The sequence below is a fragment of the Lissotriton helveticus genome, chromosome 3_1 (assembly GCF_964261635.1).
Source record: "Lissotriton helveticus chromosome 3_1, aLisHel1.1, whole genome shotgun sequence".
Classification (NCBI taxonomy): domain Eukaryota; kingdom Metazoa; phylum Chordata; class Amphibia; order Caudata; family Salamandridae; genus Lissotriton; species Lissotriton helveticus.
The window spans coordinates 1,963,417,147-1,963,438,484 of record NC_136061.1 but is presented as its reverse complement, the minus strand read 5'-3'; the positions used below and the strand labels follow the sequence as shown (position 1 = coordinate 1,963,438,484).

Sequence of the window (21,338 nt, the reverse complement as noted above, 5' to 3'; positions counted from 1 at the left end):
TTTAAGCTGCCTCCTACTATTGTAGTGTGGTGGAGGAACTGTTTGTTTATTTAATGTCATTTTTCTATTGCGGGCACTCTCCGTGTTGTTTATTGAGTGTGTGTACTGCTTGGAATGTAGTCACATTGTTGTTGTTGGTGCCCCTCCTCTTTGTGGAAGGCTTCTACCCCGGGGTCGTCTTCGAAAGGATTGTCTTCTTTGCTGGTATTGACAATTTTGTTGTTGCCCTTGTTGTTGTCTTTGGCTTTCCCCTTAGTAACCATCCTGACATGACTGATGCAAGTTTGTAGGGTGATGGTTACCTCTGCCCGCTGGCCTCCTTGAGGGGGTGCCCCTACACATGCCTCTGAATTGTAGAGCGCCCACAGATCTTGCTATGTCGTTGTCCTTTTTTCTCTGGTTTAGCTTGTCGTCTACTATGCTTCCAAACATCTGTTCTCCATTGAACGGTTAGTTCAGTATATTGTTCTACACCTCCAGTTTGAAACCTGAGATCCACAGCCCTGCGTGCCTTCTTTCGGTGATGCCGATCATCATCTGCCTACTTTGGTGTCTGCGGTATCTAGTGCAGATTTTAAGCATGTATTCGCTATATTCTTTCCTTCCTCTACTATGTGGCTAGCTCTTTTTTGGAATTGTTCTGGTAGGTGCTTTAGTAGCTCCTCTACTTGCTCCCAGTGCTCACACTTACTGGTAGAGATGAGCCTCTGTGGGACTGAACTTAATCTTTCTTCATTCCTAAAGGACCTTCATTGACCGATGTCCATTGACATGACGTACCAAGCTGCTTTCTTTAATGTGATTATGGCTGCTGCTACCTGCTTCCTTTTTGCTGTAATGTACCCATGTAAAGTTTGGCAAATTGTTGTGTTCTATATCCGTACCTTTTTTTCCTTTTGCCTTGTTTGCTTGATATGCAGTGGAATGTTGCTGCTCTGGAGCTCAGAATTCTCAAGAAGCAGGGTGGAGAGTGGATGGTTAGTTGTCTCCCTCTGCTTACTTTGACAGCTGCCACTGTGCTGTGCTCACTAAGAATAAAGAAGCCTGTGTTGGACTTCCCCTGTATCCAGCCGTATCATAATACAGATGTAGGGCATTAGCCATAGAAAATGACAGATGCACCGCCATCCAAACTTGTGATTCTCCCTCACCATCTTGACGTGGTGAAGTGAAGGATTTCCAACAGAAGCATTTTAACTGGATCCACCATCAGAAACCCTTGATCTTTTGGCTCATTTGTCACACAGCTGCTAATTCATGGTGATGGTCACTCAAACCTCTCTAGGTCCGGGGCAGAACCATCAGTTAACAGCCTCCACAAACAGGGCCCAAACTCTCTGGCCATCAGGGCAAATGATAATTTCTTTAATACTAAAAAACTTTGGGAGTTTGTTTGTGTTAAACAAATAGCAAAGCAGAAAAAGGCGTTAAGCTCATGGCACCCTGTCTGTATTTCAAATGGCAACAGTAGAGCCTCCAGACCTCTAAACAAACTCCACGTTGAGTTCTTCCATCACAATCCATCCAAAGAGGTGCTGTCCATCAAGTTTTATATTTATGAGCTTAATCTAGACATTTGGTCTAAATTTGAAGTCATGAATGGTGGTACTGAGCTGTCCAATGGATGCCTCTACCTTGACGAATGAAGACTATTAAAAAGTGTTAGATATAAGTTATCCTTGAAAAATAAGAATAAGTACAGAATCCAGAGAAAAACAAAGAGGTCATTCAAATTATGTTATGGAAACCTTACCGTCCCCGGTAACCGAACATGAGAAAGAGCACACAGAAGATGATGCAGGTGACTCCGATGTGTATGCCGATGATAATGCCGGTGGTGGAAGTCTTATTGCTCTGGTCATCCTTGACACAGTCACAGGGCGGGTTCAGTGCTGTTCAGGAGAAGAAAGGGTTTATAAATATCTCTTAGGAGTATGGAAAGTGCCATGAGAGAGATAGAATGAACTGAGAATTTCTTATACTGGGCCACCGCCCAAGGATATCAAACGACGGATTAGCGGTCTAGTACCCTCGTCTGTTCAGGCATCTTCTTTAGAGCTGACCAGGCCCCAATCGAGCACTAGAGTTCCTTAAGAGGCGAAGGGTTGTGGCAATAATCTACATTTCCCTGACCAGGATCAAACCCCATTTTCTATAAGACTATAATCTATAGTAGAGCACTGCAGTTCTTCTATACACAAACGACGGTGGTACCAACCTAAAGAAAAGTACTGCAGTGATTGCTGTTCAGTAGTAATCACCTACGATGGACTGGAGATGTATTAGATAATGTGGGAACCTCGTACAGGAGGAAACAGCAGTGGTTGTCATTAAAAAAGAAAGGGCTGAATCCATACCTGTTCGCTCAGCAGTCTCCTTCAGGGACACAAAGCGAACAGTTGCATTCCCATCCCCATGCTGGTTATAGGCGAGGAGTTTAACTTCATACACGACTGATGAATCTGAGGCAGAAAATATAAAGAAAACAAGCATTTTAGTCTTGGAACTCACCTGCACCACCTGCCATTTTAAAGTCTCATAAAAAAGGATTAGGAACATAATTGTCACAAAATAAATTCAGTACAGTGGTAACAATACATATAGTTAACACCCTGTTTAGTAAGTGAGTTCAAAATCTTTGGTTCATCAGACCATGAACAAACTGAAACTTCATTTTTGCTGTTATAGATCTTCAACATGTAAAAAGAAAACTGAGGTTGAAAGAGTAAAGTTATCTTAAAACATTTGACTTTAGTCTTGGTTACCTAACGAGCTTCATCATTGGTCTGGTCACAAAAGTAAATATACCTGTGTATTTTTACTCATGTGTATATTTACGCTTGCCACTATTTGTAATGCTCCACTTTTTTGCCATTTACCATTTCACCTAGATGTAGACGTATATGTCTCCACTCTTTCAATGAGAGGGTGGGGCCTCCTAAGATTGTATTTGCAAATGTAAAGTTACTAGGAATAACTCGATAACTGTATTTTATGTTGAAGCTAGTTGACAAGCATGTTCGCCACCAGGGCAGTCACCTCTGCCACAGAGATCACCCTATGGTAAAGTATAGGTAATGTTTATTACTCAGAAAATAAAAATACATGAAATTAACTTAATGTAGACTATAAATGTAAATTACAATATTTATAATTTTATTATTAGACTGAAAATAATCCAATACATTTTTACAACAAATTAACTCCTCAAATCACATTAAAAATTTATTACATAATAGAATAATTTAAATATATTAATTTAATTTATAAATAATCACTTTTTAAAAAGTGACTTACCCTGACTAACATTATTTTTTTATCTCAGATTCAGTAAACTTCCTAAAAGTTATATATTTAATTAATTTTAAAAATGTAGTTTAAACCTTTATTTATTTTTTAAATAAGGTTATTCAATTTAAAAATAAGTATAATAACTATACACAATGTTTAAATCACTTAAAATGTAAATATTAAATTATAAACGTTGAACTAATTTAATTTGTTTTTTCCGCCGCGGTGCGGGTGATTTATGGCGTGGGCGTGGTTCGGACGGCCCCCGGCCTTCCTCCGCACACGCCCACCGTGACGTTGGACGGCCAGCGGCCGTCTGACGCACGCAAGGGGTTAATATTAGTTCCTATGTGTGTTTTTGTTTTTCAATTTCCAACGTCCATTTTTTTCCCGTGTAGCAGGACCAGTGCTTGTCAACTAGTGGTGCTTAACTTACTCCAAGGCTGGGCTGGAGTACATTTGCACCAGTTGTGACACCTTCCCAGCTGATGTAACGTTATAGGTTTATTTTGTGAACTGCAATTGTCTTACTCTTTGTGGATGTGTGTTTTGTTTTAGAATGTCCCTACCAAACCTTGTCTTTAATTTTCCTAAACCCTTCTCATTTAGTAGTAATTGTGCACTGTTTTACCAGCAATGCCCCAGTCACTCCCAAACTGTCCTCCTCCCGTTTTGATAAAGACCCGCCGTGACCACCAACCGGGGCGCACTAGGGTCGAAACGTCGGCGAACACCATAGGCCCAGAAAGACCAGGATCCGGATAGGATCTCTAGGATTCCTTGGTTCAAAAACATTATCTGGCCAATGAAGACATTTGTATATACTTGTACATAAATTGCACTGTATATTTTGCCATTCACTGAGCACTCTCCACTGAAACTCACCTTACACTTGACAGTCACCATAAGCATTGAATGTTATCTAGGAATGATTACAATCCAAATACCAAATGTTTTGGAATTTCTTTTAATACAATTGATTGATCATATGACTTCAAGCTTTTGAGCATTTGTTTCTCAAATTGTTGGACTTGTATCAGAGAGTCTTTTTGTTCTCATTTAATGAATGTTCCCAAAAGTAATTGGTCCGACCCAACAGAACTGCTACTGGACCTTCTAGTTCTTAGCCAACTACAAATCTTACAGGATGTCCTCTGAACTACAATGAGATAAAAACTGTTACAGGCGATTGCTTGGCATGAGCCACACTAGAAATAGTAGTAACTTAATGCCTGAAACTGGTTCAGATAGAAATTCCCGTGATCTGAGTAAATTAACCATGGTTACAAGACTTAGATGTTCCCCGGTAACATGGCATATTATAAGATCTACTGAGGCGGGTCATGGAGTGACACACCATAGCTTCTAAGCAACCAACGACTTCTACAAATGGCAACTACCTGAACAAATGGTGTATACCCTTGCTGAGAGCTCCGAGTAATCTGTGCAGCAGTGGTGAAAGGATTAATCTAGGAGAAACGAAGGTCCTACAAATTTTGCCTCGCAGGGTAGAAGGCCCTACTGCAGAAAGCTACAGCAAACTTTATCACCACTTACATCTGTGGCGCTACGAATCTCTTAAAAAAGATGATTATAATTGCAGCATTGTGATTGGCTTAGGAGAGAGGAGGGGATGGAGGCTGACTGTTCAGCAGGAGAGCAGGAAAACGGGACTGTAAAGATGCGAGGCGGAGCGCTACCGAGGACTGGTGGTCTCCCATTACTGATCCTGTCATACCTCCTTCCTTACAGACTGACCCCTGGGATACAGGACTGGACGACGTGGAAGAAGAGCGTGGCGCCTTTAATTGGGCGTACTCTGAGGAGGTGGAGACCCCTCCTCCTGTATTCGTCTGCGAGGCCAGATTGGATAAAGAGCAGGAAGTACAGACAGAAACGTGTGACATCACCTCGGAGGAGGAGGAGGCGAGGAGCGGCGTCGGAGAGCGGTTGAAGAGAAGCGGAGAAGTCGGAAAAGAAGGACACCGAAGGAATTCCGAAGAGCAGGCCGAAAGAGACGAACCCCACGGAGAGCCAGGAGGCCAACGACCCTGTGAGCCGCCGTGCCACTCTCCCGGGGGAGGAGCGTGGCTATCCCAGGTACGGGACCGTATGGCGGTGTGGGTGGGAAGACGGCGTGCGTGTAAATAGTGTATAGCAAACCCCGTTTGTGTTTCCTCGTACCCCTCTCCTCTTGTGTTCATTACCCCGCGATTAACCCTCACTTTCTGTACCCTCCCCACGTCACCGACTACATAACAGTAAATCCGACACTGGTGACCTTTCTCCACTTCACACGGCCCCAAGGTGCAAGTCCCCCAAAGACTGTAGAACTAACGGTTCCCTCTCTGTTGGTCTTCCTTTCTATGGGCTCCGGAACAACGAGACGCTACCTTGACCAGACCCTGAAGACAAGAGCGGAAGACCAAAGACCCCGGAGAAGGAGAATACCACGATTCAAAGACGGATCCCAGTCACTTTGCTAGGGAGAGACTTACGTTTAGGACCAGGAGAACATTGCAACCAAACCCTAAACGTACTATACTAATAAAACCATCCTTACTCCCAAGACCTGTTGTCCAGTCAGTTTCTGCTTCAACACCGGAGTTGCCTATCAGACCTGTCCCAGAGCCTATTCTCGGTCCTAAGGTTGACCCCTCACCCCTACACCCGGTCACAGGGACACAGCCAGGAGCTGTGACAGTGCGGGATCCGGGAAGGTATATTTCTTTTTTTATTTTATTTAATCCTCTCCCCCCCCCCACCCGGGCGAACCCCCGCACAAATCCGCCAATGAGTCATGCCGGCCGCAACTGGTTTTAGCAGACCTGGATGAATTGTTAACTATTGGGGACCAAAGTGGACTCATGTTATTAGATATATGTGTCACGGGTGAGGTGCCCGAAGACTTCTACCTTCTCCCCACTCTTCAAACTAAATGGTGGCAAAGCAGAGGAAAAGGGGGTTGGTACCAGCATTTCTTTTAACCTACTGGTCTCCTATCCTGTTCCAGCAGCTTCTGTAATGAACTTGGCAGTCTTGTTTGGCTGAGATCTTTTTTTAAATTACCACGTGAAAAAAGGTTGGGGCCAAATGTTTTTCACAACTTAAATTGCTGTGCAAAACTATACTTTGCCTGCTCCCGCCATGCATTCCACAACGACAAGGGCATGAGTGTCATCTCAACTCAACGGCTGCAATGCCATCTACGTGGGGCTCCCTGCCAGGGTGGTTAAGAAGGACTGCATTCAGGCTGTGGTTTGGTCTCTGCTGTTAAGATCATCTTTCGGTAGCGTGAAGGGCCTTACACCTTCTCCCAGTCAAAATGTGAGTGCACTCCAAGCTATTGTGCATGGTGCACTGGCCTCATCATTCTACCCAACTTTTCCTGGCATATGTCCCAGGAAGATTCTTAAGATCATTGGCTACTCACTGGCCCTTGTTTCAAAACGGCTGCTTTATCAGAAGCTTCAGAGTCTTCAGCTCCAGCGATCCACACTGCTGTTCTAATTTGGGGCGTTTTTACAAGATCTTTCTTTAGGTCAATCTTTACCTAATCAGTTGCTTTAGTACTTTTAGCGCCAAGATTTGAGGGAGGGAGGGAGGGAAGATGGGAGGGAGGGAGGGAGGGAAGGGAGGGAGGGAGGGAAGGGAGGGAGGGAAGGAAGGAAGGAAGGAAGGAAGGAAGGAAGGAAGGAAGGGAGGGAGGGAAGTAAGGAAGGAAGGAAGTAAGGAAGGAAGTAAGGAAGTAAGGAAGAAGGAAGGAAGGAAGAGAAACAAAGGAAAGAAACAAAGGAAAGAAGAATTGTTGGTATTTGATTAAAAAAATCCAAATCTACATGATCCCTTGAGGCTCTTACCTGGATGGGAACTGTTGTGTAAGAACACGTTTCCTGGCTCTTACCCAGAAGAAAAATGCTGAAGACATTGCCCACATTTTGTTCAAATTGTAAATGTTAAGTATTGCTACTTAACCATTTTCAAATGAGTGCTGCTACAGCACATTATATGACTGTCTCCTAAATTAGAAATATCTAGTATGCTGCTCTGCACTGCTCTTACTATGGTGAGTAGTGTTATAGGACACTTCAGTACTCTTACCTAGGTGAGTAAAACTAGAGGATGCTCGAACAGTGTTATCCAGGGAGACAGTGTTACAGGGTGCTGTGATGCTCTTACACTATTACCCAAGTGAATAATGTTACATATTAATTACTGCAGCACTCTTACAGAGCCCAGCAAAGTTACAGGATACTGCAATGCTCTTACCAAGGTGGGTAATGTTGCACAAGGTCACATTGCTAGGCAGGATCTTCGGTCCGGTGTAGTGGGGTGTATGCACCTTGCGGTAGTAGAGCTTAAATCCGTCATGCTGCCCTAGCTTGGCAGAGGGCTCCCACTGAGCTTGCATGGCGGTAGTGTTCAAGACCTTTATGTAGAGCGAAGGCATTGCTGGGACTAAGAAGAGACAGATAGAGCAATGTAAGTGTGAAGAGTAACAACAAGCTGCCCCACAATCCACAGCTAAGTCTCATACACAGCACCTATAAGACATGTGCCATGTCTGCAATCCAAACATCTTGTGTGGCTATAGACATCTTAATACCTTGCCTTACAAGTTTAAATTGTATCAGTGAATTGCTGTAAATGTGATGTTTCGGTTACCAATACTGTGTACTCTGAAACATTTTGAGGTAGTGTGACACCACATGGGCAGCTATATTATGCAGCAGCTGCTAACCTTAATTGGAAATACTACATAGCATTGTAGCACAGCAAAGAAAACACAAGGAAATGATGGCCGGAGCACTGAAGCTTTTCAGACACTCATCTCCAGTCACAGATCTGAGTTGAATCCATCATCGTTCTTTAGCTCACTTCGCCACCCCAGTTCAGACCCAGCCATATCCAAATCAGTCTTGAGCCTGTGCCTCATGGGAGCAGTCCAGCCAGAACTGCCAGGCCAGGTCTTCCCTGGACCGGAAACAAGCATCTTGGGACCGGTTTCGGAGTAACACCCCTCATCAGCTGGATAGCTTGAAACTTAGGGCGAACAAAGCAAACATAAGGAGATGTTGGCTGGAGCACTGAAACTTTTCAGACACTCACCCCCAGTCACAGATCTGGGTTAAATCCATCATCGTTCTTTAGCTCACTTCCCCACCCCAGTTCAGACCTAACCATATGAAAATCAGTCTTCACCCTGTGCCTCATGGGAACAGTCCAGCCCGAGCTGCCAGGCCAGGTGTTCCCTGGACCGTAAACAACCATCCTGGGACCGGTTTTGGGGTAACATCCCTCGTCAGCCAGGCTATCTTGAATCCAGTGGCAAAGTGAACAAGGGACCCACGTCTGGGCATACACTGCCAACTTAGGGTGAACAAAGCAAACACAAGGAGATAATGGACGGAGCACTAAAACTATTCAGACTCTCACCCCAATCACAGATCTGGGTTAAATCCATCATCATTCTTTAGCTCACTTCACCTCCCCAGTTCAGACCCAGCCATATGCAAATCAGTCTTGACCCTATGTCTCATGGGTCCCTTTGCATCACCTGCTCAGATATTATTATGATGGATGAAAACAAATTCTGTAAAAAAATGTATTTCTCTTGTAAAACTCTGTGTTTTTAAATAGGTGCAATGAAATCATGTCAGCAATAGGAGACACTACTTACTATTTGTGTCCAAAAGAAGGTGGTCGTATAAACTGTCTTGTCACCACCAAAACGCGTCAACGCTTTGTGGGTTAAGAGTTATATCCAAGGAACTTTTGTGGTCCCACTTAACTATTGAATAGCGGACATTTATACATTTGCTTGATTCTTGTTGGGATAACCACTTTATGATGTTTTTAATGTCTCACATGTCATTTGTCTCTCAAAGATTTTAAAATATTGTTTTTAGTTGTGGTATAATATTGAGTTACACATTTGTGATGCTGTATTTCATTTACTAATGAGATTTATTATATGATGAGGAATTATTAAAAATAAAAATATTTTTTTCATAGAGATAAGAATGTTTTTGCATTTATAAGTCATATGGTTTTTTGCGTATTTCTACAATTGTTTTTTGGGTTCATACATGTGTGTGATTAATGTGGAGTATTGATGTGGCTGAATGAATGAATTTGAGCAAAAGTTTTTTTTAATTTGTTCCAAGAGAATTTATGTTGCGCATTACTGCTCTATGGTCTGACCGAATAAGTGGTAGGGCTTTCTTTCATAGAAGATTTGGGTGGTCTGAGAAGATTCCATCCAAGCAGTGCCCCATCGAGTGGGTTTCTTACTTGACCAGTTGACTTAGTCCTACACTGGCCATATGGTATCTGTGTCAGAGATGTTTTTGAGATGGAAATTAAAATCACCAAGGAGAGTTTCCTTAGGTAGTCTTGCTTTAGGTTCAAGGAGCTGGCATATGTAATTTAGGCAATTGGGTTTAGCTATTGGTGAGCGAAAGATGAGAGTGTCATTAAAAGTGTTCTGATTATAAAGTTTTATTTTGAAAGTGGCTACTTCCTCTTCTACGAAGTCGGGGATTGCATTGAACTGAATGTTAAAACAATTTCTGGCTATGAGTGCTATACCCCCTCTTTTCCCAACTCGGTCTATCCTATGGATGTTAAATCCATCTACAAGGGCTCCCTGAAGATCTGGTTCAAATGAAGGATCGTCCCAGGTTTCTGTAACGAAGGATATATCAATAGCGTGCTCCTCCATGAGGTCATGAAATGCTAAGGCGTTTTTGATGAGCGATCTTGTATTGATGAGTAAGCAATGAATTATCTTAGAACTATCGTCAGGGTTTGTTTGTTTGGTATACCAGCTTCTTGCTTGATGTAAGGGAAGATTTAGCAGCACCGTAGTGCAGTGAGGACATACCTTTTTCCCTTGACTCTGACCAGGGTTGTAGGGGGTGCTCAGGCAGGGTTCCCCTTAGGTTTTAAGGTGCAATAGAGTTTCCCTGGAGTACTGTAATGGTGGGCAGCTTGCGCCGTCTGGGGTTAAACCTACATAGTGGCTGGTGCTATGCAGGGATCGTGCGCAGATGGAAGCAGATGGCCTTGCCTTTGGCGCGACGGCCGCGCAACGCCTGCAACATGCAGCTCATATAGAGTCAATTGTTAGTGAGGAAAGGAACTGTGTCTTCAGGGATGCTGAGAAGGAAGAGACCCTTCTGGCAATGCTGCCGGAGAAGAGGAATACATACGGCTTTGCTATACCTTTATAGGTGTCTGAGTGGGTCTTTGGGAGTTATGAGAGAACATCAGAGACAAACACACAATGTATGAATGTGAGCTAATTTGTCAGAACGCGTAACATACAGTGGAGCAGACATTACAGTTTGAGGTGTTTTGCAACTACTTTGTTCAGAAGTCTCAATCTGAGTCTAAAATGAGGATATGCGAATACGCTTCTAATTCGCTCTCCGTGCACAACATGATAAGATCAGCAAGTGAGTGCAGTACTACTACAGTGGGACGATTTTCCCCTTTCTTTTATACTGAGTGGACTGTTTAAATCAACGCAATGAAGATAAAGTAAAGAAGAAAGCACTTTGGTAGATAACTTATTTAGAAGCAATGGCATAAGATGTGAAATGTCCTCCCTTTTATCATGTGAAATAAAAGGTGGGCACATCTTAATGTAAGAGCCTCAAGTATCTCTTGGAGCAGAGGCATCTTAATAAATATGAGCCTCATGTTCCAAAGGGAGGCAGCATTGCTTAAGGGCAACCTATAGTCCTTCCCTGCAGAGATTTTCGCTAGACATATCAATGAAAGATCTCCTATCTCCCCAGGGGTCTAAAGTGCTGCAGTTATTCTTCCCACCTCCAGGAGCACTCCCCAGATCTTTAGGGAAGCACCCTGGAGGCAACTATTTTTCTGGATCTTTTCCTCTTATCTTTCTCACAGCGTTGCCACATTCAATCCCCAGGAGACAGCAAGTAGTTTTATAAGACCTCTTGCTGGTGCATGTGAATTCCACTTTTTATTTCCTCAATAATACAAGCGCTACTGCTGCCTTACCTTCACCGTAGGTCTGACCCACAACAACCTCTGAGGGTTTGCTGGCCCCTCGCGAGGTGTAGGCCTTGACGTAGAAGCTGTAGCTGGCAGAGGGCTCGAGGTCGGTCACAAGCTGCTGGAAGGTGCTTTTGCTGACCGCCTCCTGATACTCCATTTCCATGGGGTCTGTGGAAGACAAAGCATCATTAGCAGAATACGTTATTCCTTATAATGAACGGTTATACCATTGGCCTTACCCACCCCGAAAAAAAACATACATTTTTGGTTCCTTGCTTTTTTACATACAAGAGTATGGTTGCAGCTATGTAGACTAAATGTGGAATCCATTGTGCAGAAGTTAACACAACAGTATAAGGTTAGTAATTTGTTACTAACACATTACAGGCAGATGAAGGTAAATCGCTTTTTAAACAGTTGTAAAACGTGTGGCAACATGCCGAACTTGCCTGATTTCATATAATGAATTAGGGTTGCAAAAACAGCACACACACTATAACAGAACACAATTGAATCGTTTTTTTAGGTCGAGCTTAGCGTAGCACGCATGCGCTGCTCTATGGGAGGCTTCTTGTGAGCACTCCAAACATCTTTGTGTGGGTCTGACTCCCCCCACGCATTGGGTTGGTCGTTGCCTTTGTCATTTACGCTTTTGGTAGCATGCAAATAGGCTAAAGGCGGGCGCATGTCCCACCTTTTTTAGAAAAGTTTCACTCCCACAGCGTTTTGCTGTCAGGAGCAAGCAGCGGCACGCAAGGTGGTAGATGCATTTCTCATCGTGGCTCAACATGCCATCATTCTATGCATAGGCTCCGTTTGTCTTCAACGCGCTTTTCTGATCCAAACCACTGGAGGGCAGTATATAACAGTGATGTCATTTGAAATGTCATCAGTGATGTCATTGACCGTGTCATGAATGATATAATATGTGACGTCATCAGGAGTGCATTGCGGGGGTGCGAGTTATAGTTAGCTGAACGAACTATAACGGTGGAATTTCTCTGGTTTTGTACGAGTGAAATGTCCAACTAACTATAACATCCCTGAAACCTATCATTTTGTCAGTGAATTCCTATGGTCTTTAAAATGCTAATTCCTAACTATAACGTGCCTGAAACCTATGGTTTTCTCAGTGAATTTCAAAAGTTTTTAAAAGCTCAATTCTAACTATAACGTCCCTGAAACCTATGGTTTTTTCAGTGAATTTCAAAGGTTTTTTAAATGCCAATTTCTAACTATAACATACCAGTCGCGTTTCCAGAGCAGTGGAAAACTTTGAGCGTGGCCTCCGAAACACCTTTTAGCAATCCCACTGTATGGGATTTACTGGAGGTAACAGGAGGAGTAGTTAGACCCCAACGTCAACCTTGGGGGCCAACTATCCCTTTTATTACCACCAGTAAGTCCACACAGCAGGATTGCTAACTTCTTATATCAGGCCCTGCCTCCTCCCTGCACCACTGTGCAAACGTGCCCCCTTGCACGATGTAAATTGGGGGATTAAGTCCCCTTGAATCCTGAGGGTCCCTGGGGGCCAACTAGCCCATCAGGTACCTTCAGTAAGCGGCACAGAGCTGCTTTGCAGAGAGGTGGTCAAAGGCCACGTGCCTTTTCACACCTCTCTGCAACGCAGCTCTGTGGTGCTTACTGGAGGTACCTGGTGGGCTAGTTTCACCCAATGGACCCTAAGGATTCAAGGGGACTTAATCCCCCAACTTACAATGTGCCAGAGGGCCCGTTTGCACAGTGGTGAAGGGGGGGGGGGGGGGGGCCTGATGTGACAAGTGTGCAAACGCCCCCTGTGGCACGTTGTAATTTGGGGGATTAAGACCCCTTGAATCCTGAGGGTCCTTGGAGGCCATCTAGTCCACCAGGTAACTCTAGTAAGCGCCACAGAGCTGCGTTGCAGAGAGGTGTAAAAAGGGGCGTGGCTTCAGACCACCTCTCTGCAACGCAGCTCTGTGGCGCATACTGGAGGTACCTGGTGGGCTATTTGTCCCCCAGAGCCTCCCCCAGTATTCAAGGGGAATTAACTTCAAGACAGGAGCTGACCGGAGAGCCCCACTAGTTTTGAAAATGTTGCGAAGATTCGTCAAACGACGCCAAAGTTATTGGGAAAATAAAAACGCTTTCCCTATGGAAACTAGGTCCTAACTATTACTACCTACTGGCGACCGCAAGTAGGTAATATATATATAAATATCTATATAAGAAATTAAGAGCTGATAGCCCAGTGCATAGTGAACCATTAAGTACCCTAGGCAAAAGAAAATGTGGTGTTTATTGTGGGGTAGGGAGTCGTTGCAGTGTGATGTAAGGAGGTGTGAGGAAGATGGGAAGAGGGCAGGGGGGTGATGGGGTGCTAACAATTACGTTGAGGTACCTTACGGGCTGATTACGAAGTCTTTAGTGGGACCTGAAGGAGACCAAGTGGCATGGATAAGCCACTGTTTGCATGACATTAAGTCAGGCAGCTCCCTGCTGCACACCTCGGAATACTGTCAGCCCCGCCTGGGCCCAGCTCGTCTGATCCCCAAGGCCAGCCCAGACACGAGAAATGGCGGGAGAAGCAAAGACAGCCCTGTTGCTGAGATTCCAAAGTCAGACAGGCCTGCACCAAAGTAAGAACACAAAACACAAGCCTTTAACTATAAGTTTAACTTCACAGAGTTTGGAACACAGCAACGTCTCCAGTGGCGTTGTGCCAAACTCAGCCATGGCTTGATCTCATGGCACTGCATGGAACTTTTAATTGTCCCTCAGCAGTGACATAGCCAGAGCTTCTGACGCCCAGGGCAATCCCTTATTTTGCCGCCCAGTGGTGGTAAGAGCGGGTATGCTTGCAAAAGACCGCGACGAGCCGGGTGGGGTGGGAAGAGGTATTGCTGGCGAAAGACCACGACGAGCGGGGGTTGGGCGACAGATGACAATGAGCGGGGGAGGGGGGGCACTTAGCAATGCTGACGTGGGAGAATAAAGAAAAAAGCAAAATGTACCTTGCGCTCGTGGCTTACCGCCACCCCCAAAAAAGTGAAGCCGGGGTGGACCGTCCCACCCACCCATGTATGAAACTGTTCCTGAGCCAACTTTTAGGTCCCAAAGTCCCATGACCATTGTGTCTATCTGACATGAATGGCCCGAATGATAATCTCTCTGACATTACATTAATATTTCCTTGCTGCTGTTTAATTTTACATGCAGCTAATTTCTCGCCTGGAGAGAGGGTCTGGTTGTTAGATGAGGTCCCTGCTTCCAAAACGTTGCTTTCATCCAGTTGTAAGCCCCTGTCGCTATTTCTTTACACACACACACACGCTTGTAACAATGCTGTCACTGTATTCTGGCCTCTGGTAGGAATTTGCAGAAGGCTGTCTGACCATTGCCTCACACAAACAGCCTTTTATGATACAAGAGGGAGCATATTTGCAGATGAGTCACTAGGGGTGAGGGAGAGAGAGAAACAAGAAAAGCTGAAGAGGGATATAAAAGCTGCAAAGGGAAGTGAAAAACAGACCAACGTGAGAGAGTGGGACCTGAAACGAAAGGGAGGCAGGAGGGACAAGAATGAGAAGTGGGACAAGAGAGACGCAACACAATAATCGCCACCATCGAATGCTTGAACTGCACAGGGAGTGAACATACCGCACCCACTCTATGGTACCACTCAACTGAACATTTTAAGTCCACGAACAGTGGACAGAACTGCACCTAGACTAGGACTTTAAACAACAGCATTTTGAACTGCACAGGGAGAGGGTGTATTGCGCCTACAGTATGATATCACACAACTGAACATTCTAAGTGCATGGGCAGCACACAAAACTGCATCTGGACTAGACATCGCACAATCAAACCTTTCAATGGACATACCATACATACACTCTATGACACAAAGGTACATTCTAAGTCCACACACAGTGGACAGAACTGCACATGGACGAGGACGTCACACAATCGAATGTTTGAACTGCACAGGAGAGGATGTGCCGCACAAACACTAAGATATCACACAACCGAACACTCTAAGTGCACACGGTCAGAGGATATTACTGGACTGGGAGTAGGACATCACACAATTGAACTTTGAACTGAACTGCACTTGGTCTAGGGCATGACACAAGTGAGCATTCTAAAGACACAGGCAGTAAACAGAATTGGACGAGGACATCACACAACTGCACAGTGAGAGGAAGTACTGCACATACACTGATATCACACAACTGAACCTTACATGTGCACTGGCAGGTGACAGAACTGCACATGGAGTAAGACATTACAAATGATTGAACTGCTCAGTGAGAGCATGTACCACCCATTCACTATGATACCATAAACTGAACATTCAAAGTGCAACAAGAAATGAAGTGAAGAGTAGTAGCATGCATTATGGCATCACACAATCAAAGATTCTAACTGCACATGAAAGGGGCCAGAGGGGTAGCAGTTACACTATAATTATGGTACCATACAATCAGATATTCTAACTCTGCAGGAAATGGATTTTGAATAAGCTCTTGCATCATGACATCACCCAACTGAGCATCCTAGCTTCACATGGATGGGGAAAAGTAGATTTTACATGCACTTTTAAATCCCACAATTTGGGATCTTGAGATGAATGCACATGATAGGAGATTTACCTCTTTGGACAAACTGCCTCCTTTAATCTATTGAGACCCTTCCAAATGGCCCTATCTTCTGTAGTATGTTTCAGAGACACTCTCATCTCAGCGACTGATTCCTTGTCACCCATCACATACCTGCCGTCTTCCGAATGTGGACAACGTAACCGATGATCTCCCTGGTGTTCTGTAAAGCCTCGCTCCATGATACCTGGATAGACGTGGCAGAAGTAGTGACTGCCTTCACATTCTGAGGGGGTCCAGGTAAGCCTTCTGCCCAGAGGACAGTCAGCCGGGCGCTGGCCTGGGTTGAGCCGGCGCTGTTCTCAGCGACACACTGGTAGATGGCCTCATCGTCCTGACTGATCCCATAGATGGTGAGGGTGCTGGAAGCAGAAACCACAACACACCGAGGTTAGTGCAAGCTTAACCAATGTTGTTCCAAAGAAGAAAAGTTTAGTCCCACCCCCTACATATCAAACAGCAACAAGATGGGGCCCCACTGTAAAAGTTGGTCAGGCTCCTAAAATTTCATTTAGACTGGTCGCCTTACAGAGATTGGGTATCCCCAAATGGATGAGGATCCTCAGCCCTTTTGGGGTAGGAAGGACATATATTATGTCTCTGCCCCAAACACATATCAAAATTAGAACATTTGCTAGGGGGTGAGTACACTTTTATTATGAGGCCATGATAAAGTGCTTAACGTGCAAAACACTTGTTGATCACTACTTAATGACGTAAAATGCTATACATCCAGTGGTGTAACGGGTTGTGGGGCTGTCCGCCCTGGATGGCATGAGTTTTGGTGGCAGCAGTCTCTCCACCCACCCCCTGCTCTAACAAGCATCTACCGCGGGCGGCAAACACAGGAACCACCACAGGCGGCAAAAGGTCTAGCTACGCCACTGTGTAGATGAGAAGGAAGAGTGAAGCCAAGGGTCAAATTTACAAGGGCATTGCACCAACGAAGCGTCCTAGAAAGTGACGCTCTGGTGGCATAATGCCCTGCTACATAGTTACACAGTGGTGTTAAGCCATTTTGCGTGGCTTAGTGCCGCTTTGTAAATATCTTACTTTTTCAAGCAGATATCTGCGTGAAACGGGTATTCAAGGTGTGTTGGTGTGGGCGTTCCACCGAAACACCGATTGCTTTTTGATGCTGCACCAGATTTTCAAAGTAGTGTAAATCTGAGATAGCACCGAAAACAAACGCCACTAAATAGCAGGCGTTAGATTGGCACAACAAGGAGAAATACTTTTATTTAAAGATCGTTTATGTGCAGGAAGGTGGCCCTTCCAGGTCATAAACAATCATCCCTGCAACACAGACACCCTTGCATCGTGGGCAAGGGTGCCTGCTTAGCATTGATGATTTGCTGCAACGCAGGCATCCTTGCACCATGGAGCAATGGAGTCTGTGTTGGTGCTAGGCAGCATTTTTTAATGCCAGCTCAAGGGAAAACACAGTGGTGCGCTGTATTCTTGTAAATAAGGCGCATCCCTGCGTTTTTTTTAAATGACACAACACAGCTACATTGCTTGCAGCACTGCGCTGTGCCATTGTTTTGTAAATATACCCTCGTGTTTCTGCTCCTGTTTGAGCCGATGAGTGCCGCATGCAACCAAAACCGACTGAAATCGGTAAAAAGTAAAATAAAAATTAATGAAATAAATTCGAGGAGCAGAGTAAAAATGTCCTCGGCCTCCTCCTGTGATCTAGAGCTTTCCTGCAGCCACAGTTTTGCAGCATCACCGCGCCTGCACACAAGGGAAAGTACTCAGGGCCTCATTTATGAAAAGTGACGCATCGCTGCGTGAAAACAGCGATGCGTCACTTTTCACTGCGCTCTCCCTGCGAAATGATTGATGCGTCATATTTATAATATGACGCATCATGTCGCAAGGAGTTACAGATACGTCAGTATTTCTGACGTATCTGTAGGCGCAAAAGTGACGCATTGCTGGAGTGTGTCACAAAAGTGACGCAACTCCAGCAATACTTCCTTTCACATGGGGAAAGCCCCATGTGAAAGGACTTGCGTCAGTCTTACGCCTGCTGTGAGGCAGGCGCAAGATTTTGACGCAACAGCGTCCTAAAAGTGACGCAGTGAAATCTCATAGATTTCACTGCGTCACTATTACGAGGCTTTTTGCGGGTGAACGCCCCCTCTGCATACATTATACCTGACGCAGGTATAATGTAGCGCAGGGGTTTACAAAGTGACGCATCTGCTTAGATGCGTCACTTTGTAAATAGTGCGCATCAGGAGGCATGTTTTACGCCGCCGATGCGTCACAAAAAGTGACGCATCGGAAGCGCAAAACTCATGCAAGGCCTCATAAATGAGGCCCTCAGGGCCTCATTTATGAAAAGTGACGCATCGCTGCGTGAAAACAGCGATGCGTCACTTTTCACTGCGCTCTCCCTGCGAAATGATTGATGCGTCATATTTATAATATGACGCATCATGTCGCAAGGAGTTACAGATACGTCAGTATTTCTGACGTATCTGTAGGCGCAAAAGTGACGCATTGATGGAGTGTGTCACAAAAGTGACGCAACTCCAGCAATGCTTCCTTTCACATGGGGAAAGCCCCATGTGAAAGGACTTGCGTCAGTCTTACGCCTGCTGTGAGGCAGGCGCAAGATTTTGACGCAACAGCGTCCTAAAAGTGACACAGTGAAATCTCATAGATTTCACTGCGTCACTATTACGAGGCTTTTTGCGGGTGAACGCCCCCTCTGCATACATTATACCTGACGCAGGTATAATGTAGCGCAGGGGTTTACAAAGTGACTTTGTAAATAGTGCGCATCAGGAGGCATGTTTTACGCCGCCGATGCGTCACAAAAAGTGACGCATCGGAAGCGCAAAACTCATGCAAGGCCTCATAAATGAGGCCCTCAGTATTTTGTAATGATGACAAGATGTGATGGCCAACGCAATCAAGTGTATTGCTAGTTAATGTTTTTGGTGCATCGGACGCAAACACGTGTACACCACGTACACGGGTGCGCGCTCGCAAACACATTGCACGCGAGTGCGTGCACGCCCATTTCATTAGCATTTTAATGAGTAGCGATACCCGAGCCCTGAAGCAGAAGACGTTGAGAATGCGTTCATGCGTGACATTTCGTGCCACTGATAGCAGCGCCGGTGAAGCCGCCTCTTGTGTACGCGCTTCAGAGAGAGCCGCTGCCTCGCTGTGTCTCCTGACGAAGGATTGCTTTGATTGGCTTTAGGCAAAGCCGTAAATTCTTCACTCTAACAGAGCTCAAAAGATGCTGAAGAATTAGAGCAGATTAGACAATTAACTGGAGCGGGGGCGCTGCCAAGAATTACAGCCCTGCAGCTGTAAGTAATCAACTCACCTGGCCCAGGTTCCAGCACTAGAGCCGCCTCTGCCACGGAGCCCAGAGCTGTAGGCAATCACTACACAATTCTAGCGCTGTAGGTGAACAACTGACAAGACCACAGTCCCAGCACTACAGCTTTAAGAAGGCAACTGATGAGGCCGTACTTACTGCTTTAGAGCAGCAGCCAATCAACTGACAAGGCCATCATTTCCGAACTACCCACGTAGGTAATCACCTGACCAAGCCATGGTGCGCCATGGTTGCGGCATTAGATGTGTAGATAAACACCTGGGGCCTTATTTATGAAAGCCTTGCGCCACCGGTGAGTCACTTTTTCCCATGTTAAAAGTGACGCACCGGCGGCGCAAGCCCTTCATAAATAAGGCCCCGGGGGCCTTATTTATGAAGGCCTTGCGCCACCGGTGCGTCACTTTTAAAATGGGAAAAAGTGACGCACCGCCGGCGCAAGGCCTTCATAAATAAGGCCCCTGGCGTCCTAGGCTTCCTCTTGCTGCGGCCCGTGCAGGTAAGAGTGGTGGGGCTGCATTGGGACGGGGATTCGACAAACGACCACAAGTGAAAATTAAATAAATAATTCATTTTCCCTCGTCATCTTCTGTCCAAATCCCACCCCCTTACCTCCCCCCGCCACCCGTTCCTACCGCCCCACAGCTCTTACCTACACAGGCCGCGGTTGGCTTCTCCAGCACCGCTGTGGGTGGTCATCTGAGGTTACATACCCATGGCTACAAGTGTCTGAAGGCTTATTGTCTGTATTTTGGAAATGGCTTTAGGTCAGGTCGAGGATCTGAATACCACTCGGGCCCAAACCGAAATTTAAAATATCTACAACTGGGAAAGAGGGAGACAGTGGTCTCTCAGAGTCCGCCAATCCATCACTGACCAGCACTGTGCTCTCTATAATTAAACATACTAGGATAGAACAGATCAATGGGTTGCTGTACAATCAGCTGGTGGGTTGGAAAAAACATGGTAGCCATTCACAAACACCAGCTTATTGATCAAGTACGGTTACATGGTCTACTGCTCTTTTGAAAACATAAAACTATGCTTATGTTTTGTCCAAAGACACATACAGTCTGCCCTGTCCTCAGCTGTGAACCTCCCCTTGACAAATGAAACCTTATCAAATGACATAAGGGCCAAGCCAAGGTGATTAATCATAAAACGAAGACGTGTGTATGTTTAAGTAAATTTATATATCTGTTTGTGCGTGCATGTACTTATTTGTAAATTGATTTCTATGTATTTTTCCACACCCTCACTTTTTTTGTAAAACAATATTTTATTGGCTTATTGAAAAAAACGTACAGCATTGGGGATGAGAAGAAGTTGTAAACGCAGTGACACAGCGGACAACATCATTTGAGTAAAGTATGAGCATCCAATGATGTTGAGAGACTTTTATATATAGTGAGTCCACGTATAATGGCGTAGGGTATTGCTCAATGAGTTAAGGAAGTTATTTTCACTGTGTTTGAATAACTGGGGACAGAACTACATAACTGGGGAGGCGGGGACGGTGATAGCGGCAAGGTATTGGCTACGAGTGAATCTCAGCTGCGTAAGAGATGCAGGGTATGGGCTTGTACAATATGGTGAATAGCAACATATTTCACATCCTCACTTGTCATACAACATTCTGAAAAAATCTGAAACCTTCTTGCTAAAGCCTGGCTTTCACAAGGGCCATTCAGTCCACCACTATGCCCTTAATTTCCACCAGGGTTGGCCTCTAGCTGGATTTCACAGTGGCGTTTCTGGCCCTAAGTGCTGGTGTTACAAATTCTTTTTGGCTACAGCGAAGACTGGACATGTGCTGTCTGTTGCGAGACAAATTGTTATCGAACAATGGGCTTAGAGCCCGACCATTGTTTATCGTTGATTTGCTTCATTCTCACTCTTGTTTGCTGGCTTCTCATTCATCTGCTTCTGTGGGCTTTCCTTCCTCTAATTATGTTTGTCCCTCACGTGGAGTATGGACACATTACTTGTATTCTTTCACTGCTCAT

At 45.0% G+C, this 21,338-nt stretch overlaps 1 protein-coding gene across 1 annotated transcript in view; it reads right to left on the bottom strand.

Moving 5' to 3' along the window:
- The window catches only part of IGDCC3 (immunoglobulin superfamily DCC subclass member 3), a 362,029-nt gene that overhangs the window by 11,342 nt on the left and 329,349 nt on the right, over positions 1 to 21,338 (bottom strand). Inside the window, exons 8-12 of the mRNA XM_078683466.1 lie at positions 16,083 to 16,330; positions 11,326 to 11,490; positions 7,561 to 7,749; positions 2,358 to 2,462; positions 1,754 to 1,892 (exon numbers count right to left, since the gene is read on the bottom strand). Of these exons, the coding sequence (XP_078539592.1) occupies positions 1,754 to 1,892; positions 2,358 to 2,462; positions 7,561 to 7,749; positions 11,326 to 11,490; positions 16,083 to 16,330 (846 nt within the window). The remainder of the gene's footprint in view (positions 1 to 1,753; positions 1,893 to 2,357; positions 2,463 to 7,560; positions 7,750 to 11,325; positions 11,491 to 16,082; positions 16,331 to 21,338) is intronic.